Genomic DNA, 21,886 nt, shown 5'->3' with positions numbered 1-21,886 from the left:
AAAGTATGAACATTTTTTAGTTTTAATTGATGTGTTTCTTAAAGAGGTATTGATTAATTAACGCCGCGGTTAATTAAATCGGACTTAAGGTTATTTTGTAGTTTTAATAAAGTTAATCAATTTCATAGAAAAAAAAAGAATGTTTTTACTTATAAAATAACAAAATAAATTTAACCAAAAACCCATGTGTGGATTATACATAACTAACATTAGTAACCATCTTCGACGGGTGTGAGTCCAGCTGATTTCAACCACGCTGAGAAAACTTGTCTAACGTATGTAAAATAATATGTAAGAATTGCAATTGAAGTCTCATTTTTTATGTTTTAAATCCATTTGTACACAAAGGATTGAAAGAAAGTTATGGTAGGCTAAAGCTAAATGCTAATTATAAATATGCAATGTTGCGGTCAGTAAAATTCATTGTAACAAAATTAAATACAACAATTTACACACACTTGCAAGTGTTACGTACGTCTGTAATCTGAAGTTCAAAAAGAAAGTCCACTGTTATTTACGAATTCGAAAGTATTGCTAGAAAATATTGAAAGAATTTTGAAAATGATGGTACGTCTGTAGATAGGCAAATAATTAAATATTATTTTAATTAATGATTACCATTACAGTACAGAAATATGTTTCCTTACAGGTAGTAGCCGTTTATTACTGAAATACAATACTGATGAGATATCAAATTTGACGCTTTTATCTTTACTGTATTCATGTACATGTAGGAAGCTTATAGAAGAACTATACAAATTACTGCATGGGCTTATATACATTAACACTTATTTAACTGTAGGACTTTCATTACAAAGGTTTACTTGGATTGGATAGACAAAAAACGAAAAATAACATAGCTACAGTATATGGGAAAAAATGTTAAGGCGTGTACCGTTTTATAAACTGGAAATAAGCAGACTCAGGTGGTCCAACGTTGACAACCCCGAATACGATGATACAATAGCACTTGTATATTTACAGTATCCCTCATTTAAACTGATGTAAGCACTGCAAAGTAAAATTAAAATGCATTCCATACTTTTTGATTACAAATTAGAAAATCAAGAGTAAACAAATTATGATAGGCATCAAAAGGTAGCCATAATTGTAATTAAGATTCTGTACCAATGATAAGCTGGCAATTATTCGGCGGATTAGTAGAATAATGAAGAATACTACGTTCAAAATGGAAGTTAACTGAAGTAATCCACAACCATGTGGTTTTTCTTTTACTTAAAAATTGAGCCTATACCCTATTGACTCACCTCTCTCAAGGGTAATGCTGCCGTTTTTTCTCGGTTGCTGCTTGTATAGTCTTAATGACGCCCTGGAAATTACACATTTCATAGCCTTTTGATCCAGAGGTCGTTTTTAAAAATATTAAAAGTCATAATTTAATAAACATATTTTTAAATCAGTGAACAAAGTAATGAACCAAGATTTATGTAAAAGTGTATTTCAATCCAGTTCCAATCCAATTGGAAAGCCATTATGGCACAACGTTTTAAGAACTTTGCTTTATAATATATTGCCTTAAAATCTGTATGTGTTTTTCTAATGCAGAAAATAAATTTTTATGAACTATAAAGGTGTACTATCTAATTCTAACAAACATATTGTACTTTTATTGTAAATTTGTTATACAGTAGGTGAGGATTACACTTACTATGCTCACCTGCTGAGCTGAGAACATACCTAGCTGGACAGGTAAGTTATTTATTATTTACTGTATTAATTAAACATATAGAAGGAAATTATAAGAAAAAACACACAGCCCCTCCTGAAAAAAAAATTGAATTTAATTGAATTGACAAATTGTATAGAAAACACACTTGCTAATCTCAGATAATAGTAATATTTCTTCATATTTTTTTATATAGATTGCTTGAGCCATGGTGTCAGTCAGTATGTGATGCATTTAAAAAATATAATACATTTATAAAGCTTAGTCTACACTGACAAACCTTCGTTTGCAAACTCTGAGTTTTCAAAGTTTACCTTGTAGACCAGTTGACAAACTTTTGAAAACTGCAGAAAACAAGTCTACACTAGCAAACTTTGAAAAACTAAAAATGCAAGAAATTAAATTTGTTTAACATTTTTTTAGGGATGATGAGTCATTCAAAGAATTTAATACATAAAGCAAATAGACCTGGTTTTTGTGTTGAGTTGGTGTTTCCTTTTTAACTCTCAATAACCTTTTAATAGTAAAATAAATGTTATAAACAATTCATAGTTGAAGATTCAAATAATCCTCTGATCACATTATGGCACTGAATGGTCAATGTACTCAATGGAAATATGGATGGCCAGAACTATTAGTACAGAACAGAAAATAATCTTGAAACCACTATTTTATCCATTTTTTCATTTTTCTTTTAGTTGTGTTAATGTTGAAATTACTATTACAGTATAATTATTATTATGTATGTATTAACATGTTAATGCTTGTGAAGGTTATTAGTATGCTCTTGTGAATATAAACAGAAGATCCCAATAGAATTGAGCCCATTTGTCTAAAATAATACTTACTGCCGTCTGGCAACACTCAGATGTGCGGCAAACTCTTTTTCAACACGGTGGATCGATGATAGTGATTACAATTTTTTTATTTTGAAAGGCCAAATGCATTTTTAATATTAAGCACTGAAAAATATCCGGAAATGCAAGTTAATAATAATATCCTAATGTTGTGAAACCTTTAAACTTAGGCTTATTTATTAATAAATTAAAATGTCATTTTAAGCAAAATATTTCCTTTTATTCTTTTACAACTATCGGCCATTAATCCGCGATAAATTAAAACTTCATTTGATATCTGTGATAATAATAACAGTAATAATAATAATAATAATAATAATAATGTCTAGGGTAACTTTTGTATTGATATTTTGTACTTTTTTAATCTTCACGTTGTTTTTAATGTTGTAATTTTGTATTTTTTTTTTTGGATGATTATGTTTTGCTTTGGAGACCCACTTGATAGTTTGATTTAGTTCGCTTTTGGGAATCCTGTCTCTCTCTATTGTTTGTTATTTTTTTGTTATAAGTATATGAGACGAAATAAATGAAATGAAATGAAATGAACATTCCCCAATCATTTTTTTTAATCAAACACGTTTGGAAACATACTCCCATAATGCAGCTAGTAATCAGTGCAAAGTTGTGTCTTAATCTAAACCGGGTTCCCATTTATACACCTGGGTGGAGAGAGGCAAACGTAAGTAAAGTATCTTGCCTAAGGATACAAGCAATGCGGCGAGAGTTAGATTCAAACCTTGATCTCATGATCAGTAGTCAAACGCCCAACACAATGCGCCACACGCCCTTACAAATTGTACTGCCGGTTTAGGAAAAAAAAAATTCGGAAAATAATAATAGCGACTACGCAACTATCAGATGTTTCTGAGCGTATGCAGAGTTTTTTTTACTTGATAGTTGCATAGTCTAGTAACATGTTGTGAAAACAAAAAGTTGTTAATAAGGCAACAAAAATAAAAAAATATCGTATATCATAATAAATACTTTTTAATTTTCTAAATCGTTTGAATCAACATTTATCTAATAAAAAGAATAAAACTACATGATTCAAATAATAAACAGGGAGTCTGATTGTTTGTTACATTTTTAGTTTTTGCCAAATCATTTATTTGATTTTCAAACAGCAAAGAGTCACATGACTGTGTGTTGGCCTAGTGTATGTGTTTACTCGAGTTTTGTTCACTGTATACAGACTTAAAAATAGACCAATATCCTGACTGGGAAATTCTAGTAAATGTTTTTAGACACGTACAATAAATTATCATTTCCTCATAATATTCAAAACCATAACAATACCATTTTCTATTAAATAGGCTGTATGCTAGGTTGATTATCAATATGAAAGTTCTGTGACACACAGAACGCAGTAAAATGTGTGTTTGTAATTTGCATAACAATAAACATCTTCATTACACAGTTTGCATCCTTATAGAGATGCGCAATTATATACTAAACCAGTGAGAGTCTAGACATACAATAGCCTCCGAGAGTAATTTTATGGAGCAGTAATTCTGTTTTAGATTCAGTTGTAGTGTGAGTTATATCTATCATTATTATTATTTAATACTACAGTAATTTTATTTAATATAGACTGTTTGATGTAATCATAAATAGCCAGTAGATAGCTAGTAAACAATGCTATACTGAGAATATGTACAGTAACAACTTACAGAAATATTGTGCAATTAGAACTAAACAAGGCCAACAGCCATAAGTTGCGTGCTAAAACGCATAGTGATACCGGACCGACAGACAGACAGACAGACCGACAGACAGACCGACCGACCGACATAGTGAACTATAGAGTCGCGTCCACGCGATTAAAAATTGTAAATAACATTCACTTGCATATTATGAAAATATGAAATATGAAATGATGTAGCATGCTGCCAATCTATAGATTAGATTAACTTTTAGGCCTTTCTTTTTGTTATTTTTGTATGTGTTTTTATATTTATATCTATATTTATATACTGTTGGATGTGAAAGAATAAAATACAAAATACAAAATATATTGCAGGCCCGTAGTAGGTAGGCGGATGGGGATTATGGTTTGAATAAACCCCTTTGTCTGCAAACCCTCATTTCCCAGCAAACCCTTTTGATTTATGAGGATAAGAAACATCAAATCATGTCAGGACAAGATGTCTTTAGATAGGGGTATGACCAGGGAGTTGTTACAAATCCATGGTTTGAACATAGATATAATATAAAGCTCTGTCTACACTATCAAACTTTATGTGATGTGCCCATATATGGACATGATGACATACCATAATTGGGCATATCAATACCATATTTGGGCACATGACACCATTTTTGTCAAACTAGTTTGATGTGTAGAGAGAGCTTTATAGTAGTTTACTCTTTCATTTTCTCCTTCTTGGACTACCTAAGGCATGTGGTGCACCGTAACCTTGTGTTGCTCCCAGGGCCTGAATTGTAGTTTTAGCGGCTATTCAATACCTGAATCATCTGTTAAAATGTCATGTTTAACTAAATTTGTTTATACCACACTTTTATTTTCTGGTTTATTTTAACATTTGACTGAAAGTTATGTATCTGTCTCTACAAATGTTTGTGAAAAAATTATATAAGGATAAGGATATATCTAAAATTTGCTAACCACATATTGATTTTGTGTGTATTGTTCACCATCATGTAACATTTGCTATTGTTAAGCCACATTGATATTATAATATGTATTGTGCATGTGAGGTTCAAGGGTTACATCAGTCTTAGAAGGCGTCTATGGAAATGAACAAATCAATAATGCACAAACACAATGGTACTGTAAATTGTAAAAAATGGATATGGATGTCAACATGTATTTTGCTTTTTGCATAGCTGGTTATGCAAGTTCCTCTGTAATTTCTGGAACTTTAACCTCTGAACCTTGGAAGCCCCCCCACCCCAAGTTACTGGACTTGTTTTTGAGTTCCCCTCACCCCTTCTAAAACAATTTTCTAGTTAACCCAGGGTATTTTTTTTTCTAGGAATTATATGTTATATATTTTAAGTTCTGTTGTCACAGAATAAATAATTACTATAACATGCCGTAGAAACTAATCTTAAACTATGTTTTTACAGATGATAATACTGTTTTATTTGGCAATATATATCAAGCATTTATAAAGACTCTGAAGCCATCTCTAAACACACAAAACTCATTTAGGAACTATAGCATCATATTTTCTGTATTCCTTTAAGATTGGTAAGATATATTCATCATTAAATTTGTTACTGTATGCTGAATTACCACCATGGTAGTTAAAAAGCTTCTCTAGTTACAACCATTCTCTTCTGGGAATATCTGTTCTAATATATTTCTTGACTGTGTCTTAAATGTTGCATAATCTTCAGGTCACTTTTAGTGATACGTTCGAACAAATGCATCAATTATTTATTATAATTATTATTATCATCATAACATAGAATCAATGTTTTTTTGACATATTAAAGGTGTATTGTCCTCCTGAAAAAATAATTCTTAAACAATTTTTTACTGAATATGCCATTTTACTGTCACATTAAATAGTTATCCGCTATGACCAAAAGTTGGATTGAAAAACATGTATTTAACTGGAAAAAACTGTGATTTAAAGCAAAATTCAGTCAAATTGGCTGCCAGCCAACAGGTTGTTGGTTGAATTTAACCATTTATTAAAGAATATCATTTTATGACTGAACAAATTATTATTATTTTTTTTCTATAGAAGTGATTAACTTTATTAAAACTACAAAATAACCTATAGTATTCAAAGTCTGATTTAATTAATCTTCATTTTTCAAGTTTTTTGGGGGACAATACAATATCTTTAAGCGACTCCCTTCTATTTTAGTTATAACATGGACGAATAACAACTAATTCCCCTTCCATGGTTATATGAAGTAGCTGAATTATTAGCTTTTCTTAACTAAGCATTCCTCTCTCCAGACTAGATCAATCACAATATGTTTGGTAACATTTCCACTCCAAGAAACAGAAGTCTAAATATCATACATTATTGAGTTATGAAATAAAGACTTTAGTATAAGAATTAATTTTAAAGTCATAAAATTGTCTTCAAGTTTCTTCAAATCAATAATCAAATTATCTATAATTCAAAGTGATTGGATTGTTAAAAATCACACAAAGTGTGAACATGATTTATTTCTTTATTCTTTATGGCTTTATTGTAGATGGTGTCATTTTAAGAATCTTCCATGCAATATCATCTGTAACCATAATTACATGACACCATTGGATGTAATCAGTAGTGTACAGGCTAAATAATATTCTTTTATGGAATTTGCAGGCTAAAGCAAACTTTGAAATGGAAACAAATTTCCAGCAACTGAAATTGTCTTTCAGTAGACACTATAGAGGTGACAAGTATAAGTGGCTGAGGTTCTTCCTTTTCGATCATGTAACTGTAGAGGATATTACACATTCTTTTAATAGTGATTTTTCAATAGACAAACTCGAGCAGGAAGGTATAATCTCACCACAGAATGTCAGCCTTCTGTTAGATATTGCTTTAGTAACACAATTGACGGATGCCGTAGATCTAGTAATTCAGTATATGAATGTCAATGGTCAATACACTGATAAAGAAATTTCAAAATATCGAAAACAACTATTTGAGGTCTTAAGAGAAAGTGAACAAACTAATTTGAGCAGGGTTATTGCTCACTATGGTATGAAGTCAACTGAAATTAAAGATATTTGGGATGCAGTTTTGATGTTAGAGATTTGTGGCGATTTAGAAGATGACGATGACAAAATTAAACATTTTGAGAGTCTTCTTAAAATAAGCTCAAAGGAAGCACTAACTGGTAAGAATTTTTTCCTTTGATTGTATAGTTTAAATTTTTTGGGGTAAAAAAAAAGATAACAACATCAGAGGGTTAACTTAAGGCAAAGTAATGATGTAAGCCCACCGTGAAGTAATTTGGTAGGTCATTCAAACTGCTTGTGATTGATCAACTCACTTCCGTTGCACCTACATTTTTGCGCTGTGTCCAAGTAGGAACCAAGCTTAAGCTAAAGCGGTGTGAGAAGTTAGGTAGAATCTCAAAGATGCCTACCACTTCTGTTCAAAAAGTTATTAATAATTTATAGTTATTACTTTGTGAAGAACCAATATCTTTTGTACAGTAGATCAACTTTATATTGTGAATGACAATATGGCGGTGCAGAGATTAAAGCTTCAAAACGCTTCCCTGCTCAGCATTGTTTGTCATCTATTGAAGTTGTCTTCCGTTTTGTGTAAAAAGTGTATCCCTTGTGGTCAGCAGCTTGATACTTGACCTAGGCATATGAAAATTGATTCACATGATCCCATACAGCAATGAAACCAGTCTTTAAAATCTTATCGGGAATCGGGAAATAACTTTTTGAGTAATCCTGCTAACTAACAAACACACACAAACACACCCGATCTACCTCATAACCTCTTTCCATTCTGGCAGAGGTAATAAGTATTAAAATAATTATGTAGAATATATACTGTAAACAAATTTAAATTATAGTTTTTGTTATTACCTACCTAAAAAACCATTTGTTGTTGAAAAAAGATTACTAAACACTGCAAAATTCCAAAAATACACCAGCCACCATCAAAACCAAAACAATTTTGGCAATTTTGATACCCCAAACTCCTTTCCTGGGGTGATTAAAATATAGTTTAAAACCTCTGGTCATTTTGATACCTCATTATACGCTCTAGCATCCCCTCCCCCAACATCTACTGCTGGCCCCAATAAAGAAAAAACGTGACCAACTATTTTTTAAATGTAATTAGACTATAAACTAAACACATATGTTTGATATATCCTGTTGAAATAAAAAAAAATTGCGGAAAATGGCCAATCTTGCATTGTACTGAAGGTGATCATGGAAATTGCTATAACAAATACCATAAAAGTAATATTTTTATTCTGCAGATCAAATTGTGGAGGTAATTGTGGATTCTACAGGTGGAACGCTTCACCTTAAGGATGAAGACATAAAGTTAGAGATACATTCTGAAGCAATTGAAGGGGAGGAAGTTAAAGTAACGCTAGAAAATTTTTCTGAGGAAATAGACATTCCCGTATCTCATCCTCGGGAATCAATAATATCACCTATAATTAAATGTGGACCAGAAGGCACCGTCTTCAACAAGCCCATTTCATTGTCATTTCCACATGATGCTGTAAATGAAGAGAATTGGGAATTCACTCTACTTATTAAAGATCACATTCAAGATGAATGGAAACAAATAGCATTGACAAATGATAGAAAGGATGTTCATTTTACTTTAAACAAAGGTCTATGCTGTATAACGTTAAATCATTTTAGTTGGTATGCACTAAAGGGTCGTGTCAGAAATGCTGTTCATGCTAAGAAAAGAATGTTGTTAGGAGTTTTTGGAAAGATGCTTTCAAACGATAAATATCGACTTCAAACAAGACTTTGTAAGCCGTCAGACGAAAAGGTAATTAATATAATTAAATGTAGTTATAATTTGTATTATTTTACTTACATTAACTTTTTAAAATATAGATTTATTAAATAGTTGCTTTGTCACCATTTCTAGAAATAATAATTCTGCGAAAAGTCAAAAGTCACTGTTATTTCTTAGTTCGTATATCGTATATTTGGTCAATAGTAATATTACCTAAAGTAGTTAACTTGGCATATTAAGTACAAGGTTAGCTATTGACACCTAACTTCAGACCTTGAGATTCACAAGCACTAAATTTGAGCTAACGTGTAACACATTGATTAAAATTGATGGCAGAAAAATTCAAAATGTCCTTAAACTATTAAAAGAAATTTAGGTATTAATAAACCATGTTGAATCATAAATTGAATTGATTCCTGATCATTATAAAATATACTGTGAACATGATGATTACATTGTCTGACTTTCCTCAGATAACTTAAGTGTGTGTGAAAACGTGTAATAAATCGGGAGATCAAACCTGGTTGAACAATTTATGCAAATTTGAAAAGAGAAAAGAGTGTAAGAAACAAATATGTACACAAATAACATTAAGTTTATGTATTTCAGAAGATAAAAGAAGACCACAGAGAAATGAATGAGCAGCCTTTAATAACACCTGTAGATGTACTTTTTATGTATAAAAAGATGAAAATTACTGTAGCAGTATCAGAACAGGAATGGAATGTTCAAAATAAAGAACAAGTAAGAATATTTTGTTCTAATTTACATGTTTTATACAAATTATTTATCAAAATTGTTTAGGTTTGCATGGTAAAGAATATGCGTTAAACACGTTTTTGCAATAAAACCACATAACTTGGGAATTCATAACTTGATCAATAAATAACAAAATCACCATTGCTATCAACCATGGACCATGATACTGACTTAGCATAGAAAGTCCGTCTTTTGATTAGTCTCTTTGAAGGATGCTCACCATTCTTTTTTTGGATTTATCATTGAGAAAAAAAAGAAAAGAAAATTATTTTTTTTAAATATATAAATAAATAGTAATATTAATCACCGCAGCAACCAATTTTTAATTTACAATGCCTTGGAGCTGTAACATTTTATGCATGACTTTTTTCCTAGACTGTCACTGCTGAATACTTATGGCGTGGAACACCATTGAAGACATTTCTTTTAAGAAGAAGCAATTCATTAGAAAATGTCTTAAAGGCAACAGTATCACTGTCACAAGAGTCAAATCGTATTGATCCAGTGCCTGTGTATTGTAAGTATTTAAAATGCTAACAGCAGGTTAATTTAAGTAGCAAATCAAGTCTACATTTATGATGAAGTAAATAAAATGTGGTATTCAAAATGTTAATCAGACATTAACCATTACAGTGGGGTGAATAACAATGAATAACAATGTTGAGTATTGGCTTGTTTTTATCTGGTACTACAATATATTAATTGTTACGTTGTTACTTCCTATTACACACCTTAATTCTTTTGAGATTCCACTTTTAATTCACACATTTGGAATAGAGATTGAGTGTAAATGTTACATTGTGTTTTATTTTTACTATAATTCAGGAAAGTGATTTGAAAACCTTATTAATTATCAATTGTGAATATTGGCGCATATAATGTAATAACTGTAACATATGTTAAAATTCCAATTACCTACTGTATGTTTGGCACAACATTTATATGACGTACGTCTGTATTTGATTATTGAAAATCTTGGTTGGGGTGGTTTTCCTGATCTCACAGATTTCCTCTCTTCATCGTATATAAATTATTAATTTCCAGTAAAATGTGACTTGGTGAGTTTCACAATTGTATATTATTTTGTTTCTTTTTTCTATTGAAATAAAAATGATTGTATATTTTGTTTGTATTTTTTGTTACAGGTGATGTTGACACATCAAGGCCAAATCCAGGTATGTTATATATATTATGATAATGCTGGAGATTAATTTCGTTTTCAATAATGTTTTATGAAGAACTCAAGCATTAATTATTTAATTTTTGTATGATCACATGCCGGGACAGGTGTTCCTTCCAGTACAGGTGTGTTTTCTGGTGCAGGTGTGTCTTCTGATACAGGTGTGTCTTCTGGTACAGGTGCATCAGACCAAGGTATTAGGCAAGGTAATAATACTCTTCAGTTACAGTACTAATGTACTTACATTTAGAAAAATAAGTAAAAAAATAAGGTTTTTCTCAAATCTATCATGTTTACTGTATCTGTACGGTGACTTTTAGCTGATACAAGTTTGTACCTTGGTCTGATGGCTTAAAAATATATAATCTGAATCATCATGTTTCATTTAAAATGGTTACTTCTTATAAATTTGTTGTAAACATACTAATGTTCATGGTATTAGTGATAGGTTATGATGACTAGAAGAATATAATTAATTTGTTATAGAAACAAGAAATCCGTTGAAAGAAAAGTTTAATGTGTTAAATGATGATCTCAGTGAAGTCTTTATGAAGAATAAGAGAAAGCTGCTTTTTTTGAGATGTTGTCTATTTGAGCATGTTAAATTACAGGTCCTTGGCGATAAACATTACAAAGCAAAAGATTATTTCAATGACCTCTCTGATGAAGCAAAGATTAAACCTACTGACGTCAACCTTCTGCAGGAGATTGCAAGGCTCTCAGAAATTCAGGAAGCTGAAGATGTTGTGCAACAGTACATGAGAGACAACAATGTTCAAAATACTGATCAACATAGGTTGTCTCCGCATAGAAAGAGATTGTGCAAGGCATTGACACAGTTTAACCCAAATGAATTAAATAGAATTAATGCTTTTTATAAGTTGGAATTACCAACCATTTGGGATGTAACATTTGAGTTAGAGAGGAAAAGAAAATTAAGAGATGAATCACAAAGAAAAAAGTTTGCAGATCTTCTTGGAGCAATTCCAAAGGAAATACTATGTAAGTCAATTTATGTAATAATTTTTTTTTTATAACCATACTATAAATCCAGGAGAAATTTGATTGGATTTTTTGATTAGATGGTTGATTTATTTGATTTTATATCTTAATTAAATTATGACTCAAAATGTTTAATGTAAATTGTTATCTATATATAAATTTACGTAAGGGCAAAATTCGGTAAATCGCGCGTTAGAATGTTTATTCGATGGTATATAAAGTTGATTCGTACTTTCGGTACATTTTTAACCACCTGATGTAACCCTGTTTACTAATTAAATTGAGTTCGATAATTAGTTATTGAAAATTAAAATGAATTTAGGTTCAACGATTTGCCCCAAATAGGGTGTTTTCCGATGATGTCCATCTTGAAAAATACCCACACACAATAATACGAGGATGCTTCCCATTTTCCTAACTCCTCCTACGATAATTGTTTTTAATGGCTGAAAACCGGTTGAACAGCTCGAGTACAGCATCATAATGAAGACAGGCCGATTTAAAAAAAAAAAAACTATTTTGATAGATTTAATATACGTTTATACAAATGTATTGATTTGCAATGAATGGAACATTCCAAATTATTTGGTTTAACCATGGAGGTATACCTCCATGGTTTAACACAAGTGGGTACATTTATGGGCCATTAGAGAATAAACTTAAAACCTTAAGATATAGTATTACAATACTACTATACAATACTGTAAATACCTATTAACCACTTTTGGTCGCCAATTTGAAATTTCTTACTGTGAGTTTTGGTACTATAATATAAACATATATACAAATAAACTATATTACTGACGGTTGCTTCTCTTTCGGAAGAAATTCCCAAGGTGCGACTGCATAAATCATCGTGTCTATTTATTCGTTTCTGTAAACGACAATTTATTATAGTCCTGCGGTACGTACATTTGAAATCGCCAGTTTTTTTTACGCTGAAATGACTGTGTATTTGAGAACATCTTTGGGCACGACCTAGATGGTACGCGAGCGAAGCCAGCTTACCATCTAGTACAGAACAATTAGAAGAATTGAACAATTATGTTTTTTCCACAATAAAATGCATAGTGTCTGTGTATACAATAGACAATATGAATACTGTAAATGAATTTATAAAAGTTTAATCTTGTGTGGTTGAGAGTAAAACAAGTAGAACAAACCTCAAGTTCAACCCACCCTAATAAAAAAATATACTATACAAAAGGAAATATATATAATTAAATTAAAGAAAGGAAAACAAAAAGTTATATTATTTTAATAATGCCTAATAACCAGTCAAAGATTTAAAAGATTTTTTTGTTTCCTTCCGTTTTAACTTTATTTTGACCCAGTCATTGTTCAGCACGTTGATCAAATGCAAAATCTAATTCAGACATGTGAAGTCTATACCCCAGTGGTTAGAATTATACCACACTTTTCAAATATATTTTATTAATAGTAATTACCATGCCCTCTAATGATATGTAATTGTGTTTATTAATCAATGAATGTTACATTTATACCAAACAAAAATATTACTGCACATACTGACATGCTATTATGGTATTATAATATTACCAAAATTTATGTTTTCACAGATGGACAAGATGATTTCAGTTTTGCATCACTGCAGTCTGTCAACCAAAGCAGTCAACAAGGTATGATCTATTAAATATATATTGTCATCCTGAAAAAATTTTTTTTTAAAAATATTTTTGTTGAATATGCTATTTTATGTCACATAATCGTTATTCAGTTTGACCAACAATTGGATCGGATAAAAAAATAATGATTTACCTGAAAAATTGTAATTTAAAGCAATAAATAGTCAAATTGACTGGAAGTGAATGGGTTTTTGGTTGAATTTAACTGTTTATTGTTTTTACAATTGAAACATTGTTTTTTTAAATCTTTTTTTACTGAAGTGATTAACTTCTTAACTTTATTAAAACTGCAAAATGGACTATTCAAAGTCTTTTATATTAATCTTTAAAATACATACAAACATGTGTATAAATATGAAATTGCAGTTGTACTGTGTCAATTACTTTGGCAATACTAGATGAAAAGTATATTTAATTAACCCAGAATTAAACAAATGACCCACACCACACCAATATTTTGGTTCCTTTAATTGTTCAGTCAGCAAAAATAATGAAATAATATATGTCAACACTGAACTGTTCTTGTACATTACATTTTTTATTGTAAAATATTATGCATTAATCTTTCCTACAAATTGTTTTAGGCCCTAGATTCATCAAAATGTTTAGTTAGATATTTTATTTATTTATAAACCCATTTAACATGGATACAATATTTATTTACACATATAAAAACTACAAACTTTGATAAAAATAAGAAAATCTTGGCATAACGTGTATACTTGAAAATCAGCGCCATCTAATTTTATTTTGACAAACACAAATTCACTGAATTTGTGCCATGTAATGGTGAAATTGTTTGCAATTCTGATGGTTTTAAGTTTTACTATGTAGGAAGTTTAACACAAGTGAAATGTTTAGTTATGTAATACATTAACAAATAATACAATCTTATTTTAATCATTCATTATTTCAGGTTCACAGCAACCACATAGGTAAGTGTTATCTTATGAGTAATCTCACTATAGTAGTGTAAATATGCAATTAGAGCACCAATGGTACAGAAACAATTTTATATTGTTATTGTGACTTTAATATTAATGCTCAGTACATATCTTCTGGATATATTCCACAATGACATTATAGCCTACTTAAAGTGAACTGTAACATTTGACATCCCCGAGGGAATGATATTTTTCTCAAGGAACTACATATTTTCCTGAAACAAGGCTGAGGGAAATATCATTTTTAAGGGGATGTCAAATGTTGTAATTCACCAATATAAAAGGTAGTATTTGTTTTGTTATATAGCCAAATATCAGTAGACCTGGCTGGGTAGGCCAACTCATCTGCTGAGTCTGTCGGCTTCTCGGGTATGTCCCTTTCAAGCCAGGTCAAAATCACATTTGTTATAGGCCTAATAAAGCCTAATATATTTATTTTGTTATAAAGTTTAAAGACAAGATGTTCGGCTTACTGATCGGAAGGAGTGTGCTTAAACAGAGGTGTCCCCTACACAGAAAAGTTTATGACCTAGCCAATTCTTATGAGTACCAAGTTGCTGCACATAAATTACTCTTTCAATATAATACTAGTCCTCAAGAATTTGTCTCATGACAGGGACACAAAAAGTAAACAAAATTTACAGTCAAAATAAACTTGATGTTTACAATCCACAAAGCGGTAGCCATTTCAACCAATCACGTTCATGTATTTACATAGGTTATATAGAACAATATAACTGGAAAATCAGATTTGATTTTCATTTTTCATTGATCCATGATAAAAATTGTTCGATTGATTAATTATTTTGCATCATCTTAACTCAATATTTATAAATAACACAACAAGTTAAAGAAACAATTTGGGACATGCTAAGAAATGTTCATAAAATTAACATTTCAGCAATATCTTTTGAATTTATGTGATCTATTTACAGTGCTAAGCAAATAAACCAATTCTTAATCAATTTTTAATTTTGTGTATATATCTTTATTTGAAGGAGACAAAGGATACAGACAGGTAATTTAACCATTCTATTTTTAACTCCTAAAGCATTTTTAAAGTTTTAATTCTTCTGAAAAACTAAATGCAATTTAGGATATGATACGATATTATTTATTGTCATTTTAACAACATGGTTCAAATGAAATTTGGTTGGTTTGTAAGAAAAATAAACGATTACCTAATAAACAATTTTGTCATTTCCAAAAAGATAAATTTATATGAATGTTGTATTTTTAACTAATGGTGATTTAAAAAAAACAACTTTATGAAGTTTAAATTTGTTTGTATTTCAGAGTACTGGGTAGCACTTATTTGTATTATACTAGCAGTCTTTGCAGTTTATATTTATGGAGATATAAAAATCTTTTTTAGTTTTGTTGCTATTGTAATTCTAGTTGGAATTATTTGTTATTTATGTGATAAACTGTAGAAGTTTTACACTCACAACAGAGGGCGCTAACAGCTGACTTAATCAACAGTCTGATCAACAATCTTACAATCTTACTAATTTATCCATACTTAGAAATGTAACAATAACTAATCATGGTACCATTTTAAAGGCAAGGAAAAATAAATGTGAAGTGATAAAGATGTGAAAATATATGAGAATAATCAAATATCTTTAAGTATTCTCATTATGAATCTAAATAATAATTTGGCAAGAAATATATACATTTCATTTTTTTTATCATCTTCATTTTATAATAAGCGTAATCAAATGATTTATAATTTAGTTATTAGTTATAGCGTTCTAAGTGTATATTCTGAGTAGAATAGCTAGTATTACACATTTTGTTCTCAATTCACCCATTTTTATGCAAACTTGATATCTCCTGTCCGTACCAAATGACACAGTCATAGTCCAATTCTGTACATGGCTAAATTGTTGAATGTGAATTTTAATTATCGAAATATCAATACATGCAGTTCTATTGAGTTAAGTACTTAATACTGTGTTTGGGTGGTTTTTGAACAAACTGTTTTTTATGAATTATATTCCTGATGTTCATATAATATTTCATGTTATGTATTTTACTATTTTTAATTTTAATTAATTATTAATTATCCAGCTGCTGCAACTGCAATATTTTAAAATAAACCTTGAATATAAATAATAATAATTAACTACAAGGTTAGTTTTTATTTAAAAAAAATTATTTTATTTATTATTTTACTGTGTTTGTTTTCGATTTCTTAAAATAAATAATAAATAAATTATATTAAATTAAATAAAGACACCTTGATTATATAGCAAGTCTTTTCAAGTGGATTGTATGGAAACAAACATACTTTACTATTTTCTTGTTTACAGTCTACATTATTTTGTAAAAATTGTATAAAATATGTTTGCTGGCGATTTGATGTTGGGAAAACTGCAATCCATTTATCCTTTTTTTCTATACCTATTGTAAATGTTACAATAACTATTTGTAAAGATTTGTTCAAAATTGAAACAATTAATAAACATTTTATGTCAAATGCAGAGCCGAACCAATAGATTTTTATGGCTGGATGTTATTTTTTGTATCGACCATCAACACTGATACAATCAGCAATGATAAATGTTGAAAATCTACTTGATTATATAAATGTATTTTTCCAAAAAAATAAAATCATATTCACACCTAATTTATAAAAATAATAATGATTTATTTTGCAATGTTAATTGTTGTTGGTATGTCATTAAAAATATGGTCTGGGGTAAAAATCTGGACCAGTTTTGGCTCTAATTTGATGGTCAAAATGAGTCCACCGCCTCCAAAATCGGTCCGCGTTTTTCTTCTATCAGTTTTAATTAAATTACTAGACTTACGACATGTTTTAATACTCCAAACAAATTTATTTTATCTAAAAACTTGTCTTAGGTGTTCAGTCAAATTTCAGCCTGGCCCACATGAATATGACCATGCATATTAATAAACAATAGATACAGTAGATACTAATACAGGTCCTTTATTTTCTCGGCCTAATCAATATTGGTATAATTGCTTTATTATTAATGTAAGCCTACTTTTAAACTGTTTTGAATGATACTGTATATTATAACCAGTTTTGCGTTCCATATATTTGTAAGCCTGGACCATATCTGGCTATGGCGCGCCAAGCTGTCATTTATTCGGAAATAAAGATATCTTTTTTAAAACTAAGATATGTCTATTTATAGAGATATCTCTATTTAAAACTAAGATATCTCTATTAAAAACTAAGATATATCTATTTAAAACTAAGAAATCTTAGTTTTAAATAGAGATATCTCTATTAATAGAGATATATATTTGACTCTTCTAAAAGTTCCGCACTTTTGTCTTCATCGTCCCGGTTGATGTTCTGGCAGGTATTACCATGACAGTTGCCGCAAGCAGATATACATGTTACTCCTTGCTTCTTACAGCTGTACCTTAGTGTGTTACAATCACCCACACAGTTACAACTTACAAACTTTAAAAGGTAATCTGGTGCAATTGGGTTTTTAGAAGAAATGGGTTCGTAACCATTTTTACTAAGCTTCAATCCATACTGCAGAACATCTAACGACGAGCTTTGTAATACCATCCAATCTCTTGTTTGGAGGTAGGCACGAAGAGAATACTGTGCTGCAGATACTGATACAACCAGCAGCGGCTCGTTTGCTAAATTTTGCAAATCTTAGTTCTCCCAAGTGTTGGTAGGATTTTGAACGGCAGTACAGTATTTGGAATATCTTGCATCCAGCTTTGATGATATCCTCTTTGTTGGCTCGTACGTCCAAAAAAACATCCATTGCACTCTCTGCAAAACCCAGAAATTAATGAAACTGTGTCGCATCCGGAGAAGCTGTGCAAAAAGATCAGATATTTCCTGTATCTATCTGGTAGTGCATCACAGATCTTTTCAATTTCGTAATATATTTCTTTCGCTGTTGTAAGGTAGATGGGGTAATTGTTTGGAGTATGATGTATTAGCATGACCATGATATCTGTGTCTTCAGCCCTCACTTCAACGGGGAATTTTTTGCCTCATTCAGAGCTGTTTGGACAATACAAGTGTCGGCATCGTCGGTGCATTGCCTCACATTGATCCCATTGCTAACAAACGTATCAGTAAGAACAATGAGCTGACCTTTGTTTCCTTTGTTATCAAGAAACTTTTTCCTTTGGACGATATTTCTTATGTCAGGTCGAATCTTTATATCACAGCACGAGTTCTTTAGTGAAACTACCATATCAAAGACAACTGTAATCCCCGACTTCCCAATGACTTCACAAACCTGATGTCCTTCCACTTAAGGCTAGTCTCCCACTTAACGTTATGTAGAAGGCACCCACCATCAATAACAGGCTGCTTGTGGGATGATTGACAATTGGTTCTGTGTATATATGACTTCAGGACTTTTGCAAGGCCAGCCTTGTCTGGTTTTCGTAACTTTTGGTCTTTGTCAAATAAAGACATTGGAGTTGGTGTTAATTCAAATTGTAGACCTTGTTTGGTTTTTATCTCGCGTTCACCTATGGTGACAAGACGATTGAAGAGCTTATGCGAGTCTATCACTAGCTTTTTTCCATTTACTTTTGGTCCACGCCTAAGACTTTCTAATGATTTAACCTTGTTTTTCATTTCCATTTTGTCCACAACTGATTTTTCATCCATTTTTTCTTGCATTAACTTGTCAATCTCTTCTGCTTGGTCATCATTAACCGTGTCATCTTGAGTGCTGCTGAACCCTGTAGAAAAGGATACTAGAACATTTTTATCCCTTGTAGCATCAAATGGATTTACCTCTTTCAACCACTCTACCATGGTGTTGACAGCCCGATCATCCTTCTTCACCTGAGATGTGGTTATATCAGTATGAACAGGCACGCATTTGTTCTTAGTCTCTTCAAGTTTACTGTGAATGTCAGAAAAGTGGTTTAGCGTCTGTACCCAACACCCAACAACGTCCTCTGTTTAGGCTTCCTGATGACTTAGCCTGACACATGAGTGTGGATTCTATGGCAATGTCTGTCCAAGTGCCTGACCAGTCATGATCTGAAAACCTTACTGCATGGTTGCCATACACTGTACAATTTGATAACGTTGCCTTAAACATCGGACTTTTCTTTCGTTGCTGCATCAGCTGAACGTACATCCTTGCTCCTTTTGCATAGTGATGGTGACCTAATGCTGCAAAAGTATTTAGCATGGCAATGATGCAGCTAAGGTGTCCTGTAAAATCTAGGATACGCTCACACCTGATGAATACCTTAATTAGGTCAATTTGGTTATTGTACCAGGTCCAGAGTGCAGGTGTCCTTCCTCCTTCAGCTAAGGTCTTCATCCTTTCTTTGAATACGGTGACTCTTCTGTCATCATATGTTGTACCTGTAGACACAAATAAATGTCACCACACAAATTATAATAAACAACTGTATTTGAAGATCTTTTTATTTACATGACAAATCTTGAATTTCTCCTCGCTAAACACACCATCTTTCAGTACAAACTTTGTAATTGCGGCAGATGCTAGTCCAGAGCTTTTTATGAGGTGCAAATGTCCCAGTCTTGTAATTATGGGCTAGTCAGATTGAAGAATTATATGAGTTGCCTTCAACCATATTGGAAGGTCAACTGTGATGACAGCAGGAGACTGACTTCTTTGTAGACACTCCATTAGCGTTGTAAATATGGTGCTGTAATCATTCGGGTCACCTACAACAATTGGAAGAAACTCAATTAGAGACTTCTTTTGGCATTCAGGTTGGTGTATTAACTTCATGAAACCATTCCAGTTTGGATTTTCAAAACCAGGGTTTTTATTTTTGACAGCCCATCCCGCCGCCCAAGCAATGTCTCCAGGTAGCAATATAATACTGGAGGTTCATGGTAAAGGTCTGAGACCGGAACAAACTTAAACTCTGCCAATTCTACTTTCTTTTTTGGAATAAAAGATTTGATTTGAGAATTGATGCTTTTTCTTCCACTGTTATATTTTTTCTTGGGATAGTTTCAACATCCACATTCTGTCTTGTTATTGGAGCTGGCGACGTTGTCTCATAGCATGGAATGATGTGTTTCCATTCAGTGATACAATGTTAAGATCTATATCATCTCATCATCATTATGCCCATCCTGATCCTCTTCATAATATAAGATTGCATCAATTTCTGCTTCATCCATCTCTGGTATTTCTTGATCATCATCATCTAGGATATCAGTATCCTGGTTCATTACAAGTCCATTCTTTACCTTCAAGTAACAGTACTTGTAGCGATGAAGTTCATCATATGACTCAGAGTATCCTAAACGGCAACAATGATCAATCAACCACTTTGATCCAAATTTGTGATCCAGCTGAACCGCAAGTCCAAGATGAGAGGGCATCACTCCTGATCGAGGACGATAAGCTTTCAAGAGGTTTTGGCCCCAGACTGCAACCTTTTCATCAGTTTTAACAATCGGCTTTAGTAACTGTTGGAGGCTATTTGGAATGAAAGAAAGCTGACTGTTTTTATTGGTCATGCTGTCCACTGATGGGTATTGCTTATGGTCAAGTGGCACTCTCACCATTTCTCCACATATCAAATTGATTGCAGTGGAAATTGTCAGGTCTTTCCAATGTGATAGCAGGATTGATGACCTGTTGACGGTAATCTCGTAAAATAGCATTGGTAGTGTCTTTCATGCAAACAATGTCTTCTCTTTTCTTTCTTTTCAGATACCAAATCTATGATTCCAGACAGACGTCCAGCAATCTCATTTCCCCAGGCATCACCTCGTTTCACTGCTGTTTCCATAATTTTCCTTTTCAGTTGATTCTTATAACGGTTATCAGGGACACGATAACATTTTCTATCCTTGTCTGAGGATGGACAGTTTTACAGAATTGGATTTACGATTAAATAGTTTCATTTGAAGTACTGTACTGTGTAGCATATTAAGGAGAAAGACAAGTTTTGAAATGCAACTTACTGGGGTTTTTGGCAAATGCTTTGTTACACAATATACAAACTTTACGATAGGATTAGGGTTAGTGTGTTGGTGGTGAATGTGAATTGGGATTCCTAGCATTTGAAGTACTCAACTCTGAGGAAAGTTTGCGTCTTTTTATCCTGACTGACAATTGGTCTTCAAGGCCTTGTTCTACATAAAATAATTATTAGTAAAAGGTTATATAGTTTAACTTTAAACAATACTGTCAGCAAAAACTAATTATTGTAATTTCAAATTACGCAAGATTAGAAGTTGAAGTAGATTTTACAAGATTATATAACTCTGTTGTACAGTCTACATAGTATCGCAAAATGTCATCTCCATTGTGGTTCCAGTCCTCACTTAGTCTTCTTATCAGTGGTGCAATGCCTATGAGTTGGCAGTTTGATAATATCTGTGGGTATTTTTTGTGTGACAACATGCTTTTC

General features: G+C 31.6%; 1 protein-coding gene across 3 annotated transcripts; it reads left to right on the top strand.

Annotated features, from left to right (window-relative positions):
• Positions 1–4,020: 4,020 nt before the first annotated feature.
• Positions 4,021–16,619, top strand: LOC144837870 (uncharacterized). Of its 3 annotated transcripts, none has more exons than XM_078693172.1 (12): positions 4,021–4,077; positions 6,843–7,362; positions 8,473–9,005; positions 9,588–9,719; positions 10,110–10,251; positions 10,880–10,909; positions 11,022–11,120; positions 11,401–11,916; positions 13,497–13,556; positions 14,479–14,497; positions 15,505–15,524; positions 15,803–16,619. In XM_078693172.1, exons 2-12 carry the CDS (start codon positions 6,861–6,863, stop codon positions 15,937–15,939), a joined length of 2,190 nt encoding a protein of 729 aa, XP_078549298.1. In that variant the 5' UTR covers positions 4,021–4,077; positions 6,843–6,860; the 3' UTR covers positions 15,940–16,619. The 3 variants fall into 3 exon arrangements, with proteins under 3 accessions (XP_078549298.1, XP_078549296.1, XP_078549297.1); XM_078693170.1 differs by having other exon boundaries at positions 9,585–9,719; XM_078693171.1 differs by lacking the exon at positions 4,021–4,077 and adding an exon at positions 5,724–5,758 and having other exon boundaries at positions 9,585–9,719.
• Positions 16,620–21,886: the final 5,267 nt, after the last annotated feature.

The sequence above is a fragment of the Antedon bifida genome, chromosome 3 (assembly GCF_963402885.1).
Source record: "Antedon bifida chromosome 3, ecAntBifi1.1, whole genome shotgun sequence".
NCBI classification, from domain to species: Eukaryota; Metazoa; Echinodermata; class Crinoidea; order Comatulida; family Antedonidae; genus Antedon; species Antedon bifida.
Note: the sequence above shows the minus strand (reverse complement) of the source record. Positions and strands in the feature narration are given on the sequence as shown.

Bases quoted from the DNA above. Each gene is read 5' to 3' on its own strand.
- LOC144837870 (XM_078693170.1), top strand. From the start codon at position 6,861: ATGGAAACAAATTTCCAGCAACTGAAATTGTCTTTCAGTAGACACTAT. The intron at 9,006-9,584 runs GTAATTAATATA...TATGTATTTCAG, and splicing joins GTAAGCCGTCAGACGAAAAG to AAGATAAAAGAAGACCACAG. The intron at 15,525-15,802 runs GTAATTTAACCA...TTTGTATTTCAG, and splicing joins GAGACAAAGGATACAGACAG to AGTACTGGGTAGCACTTATT.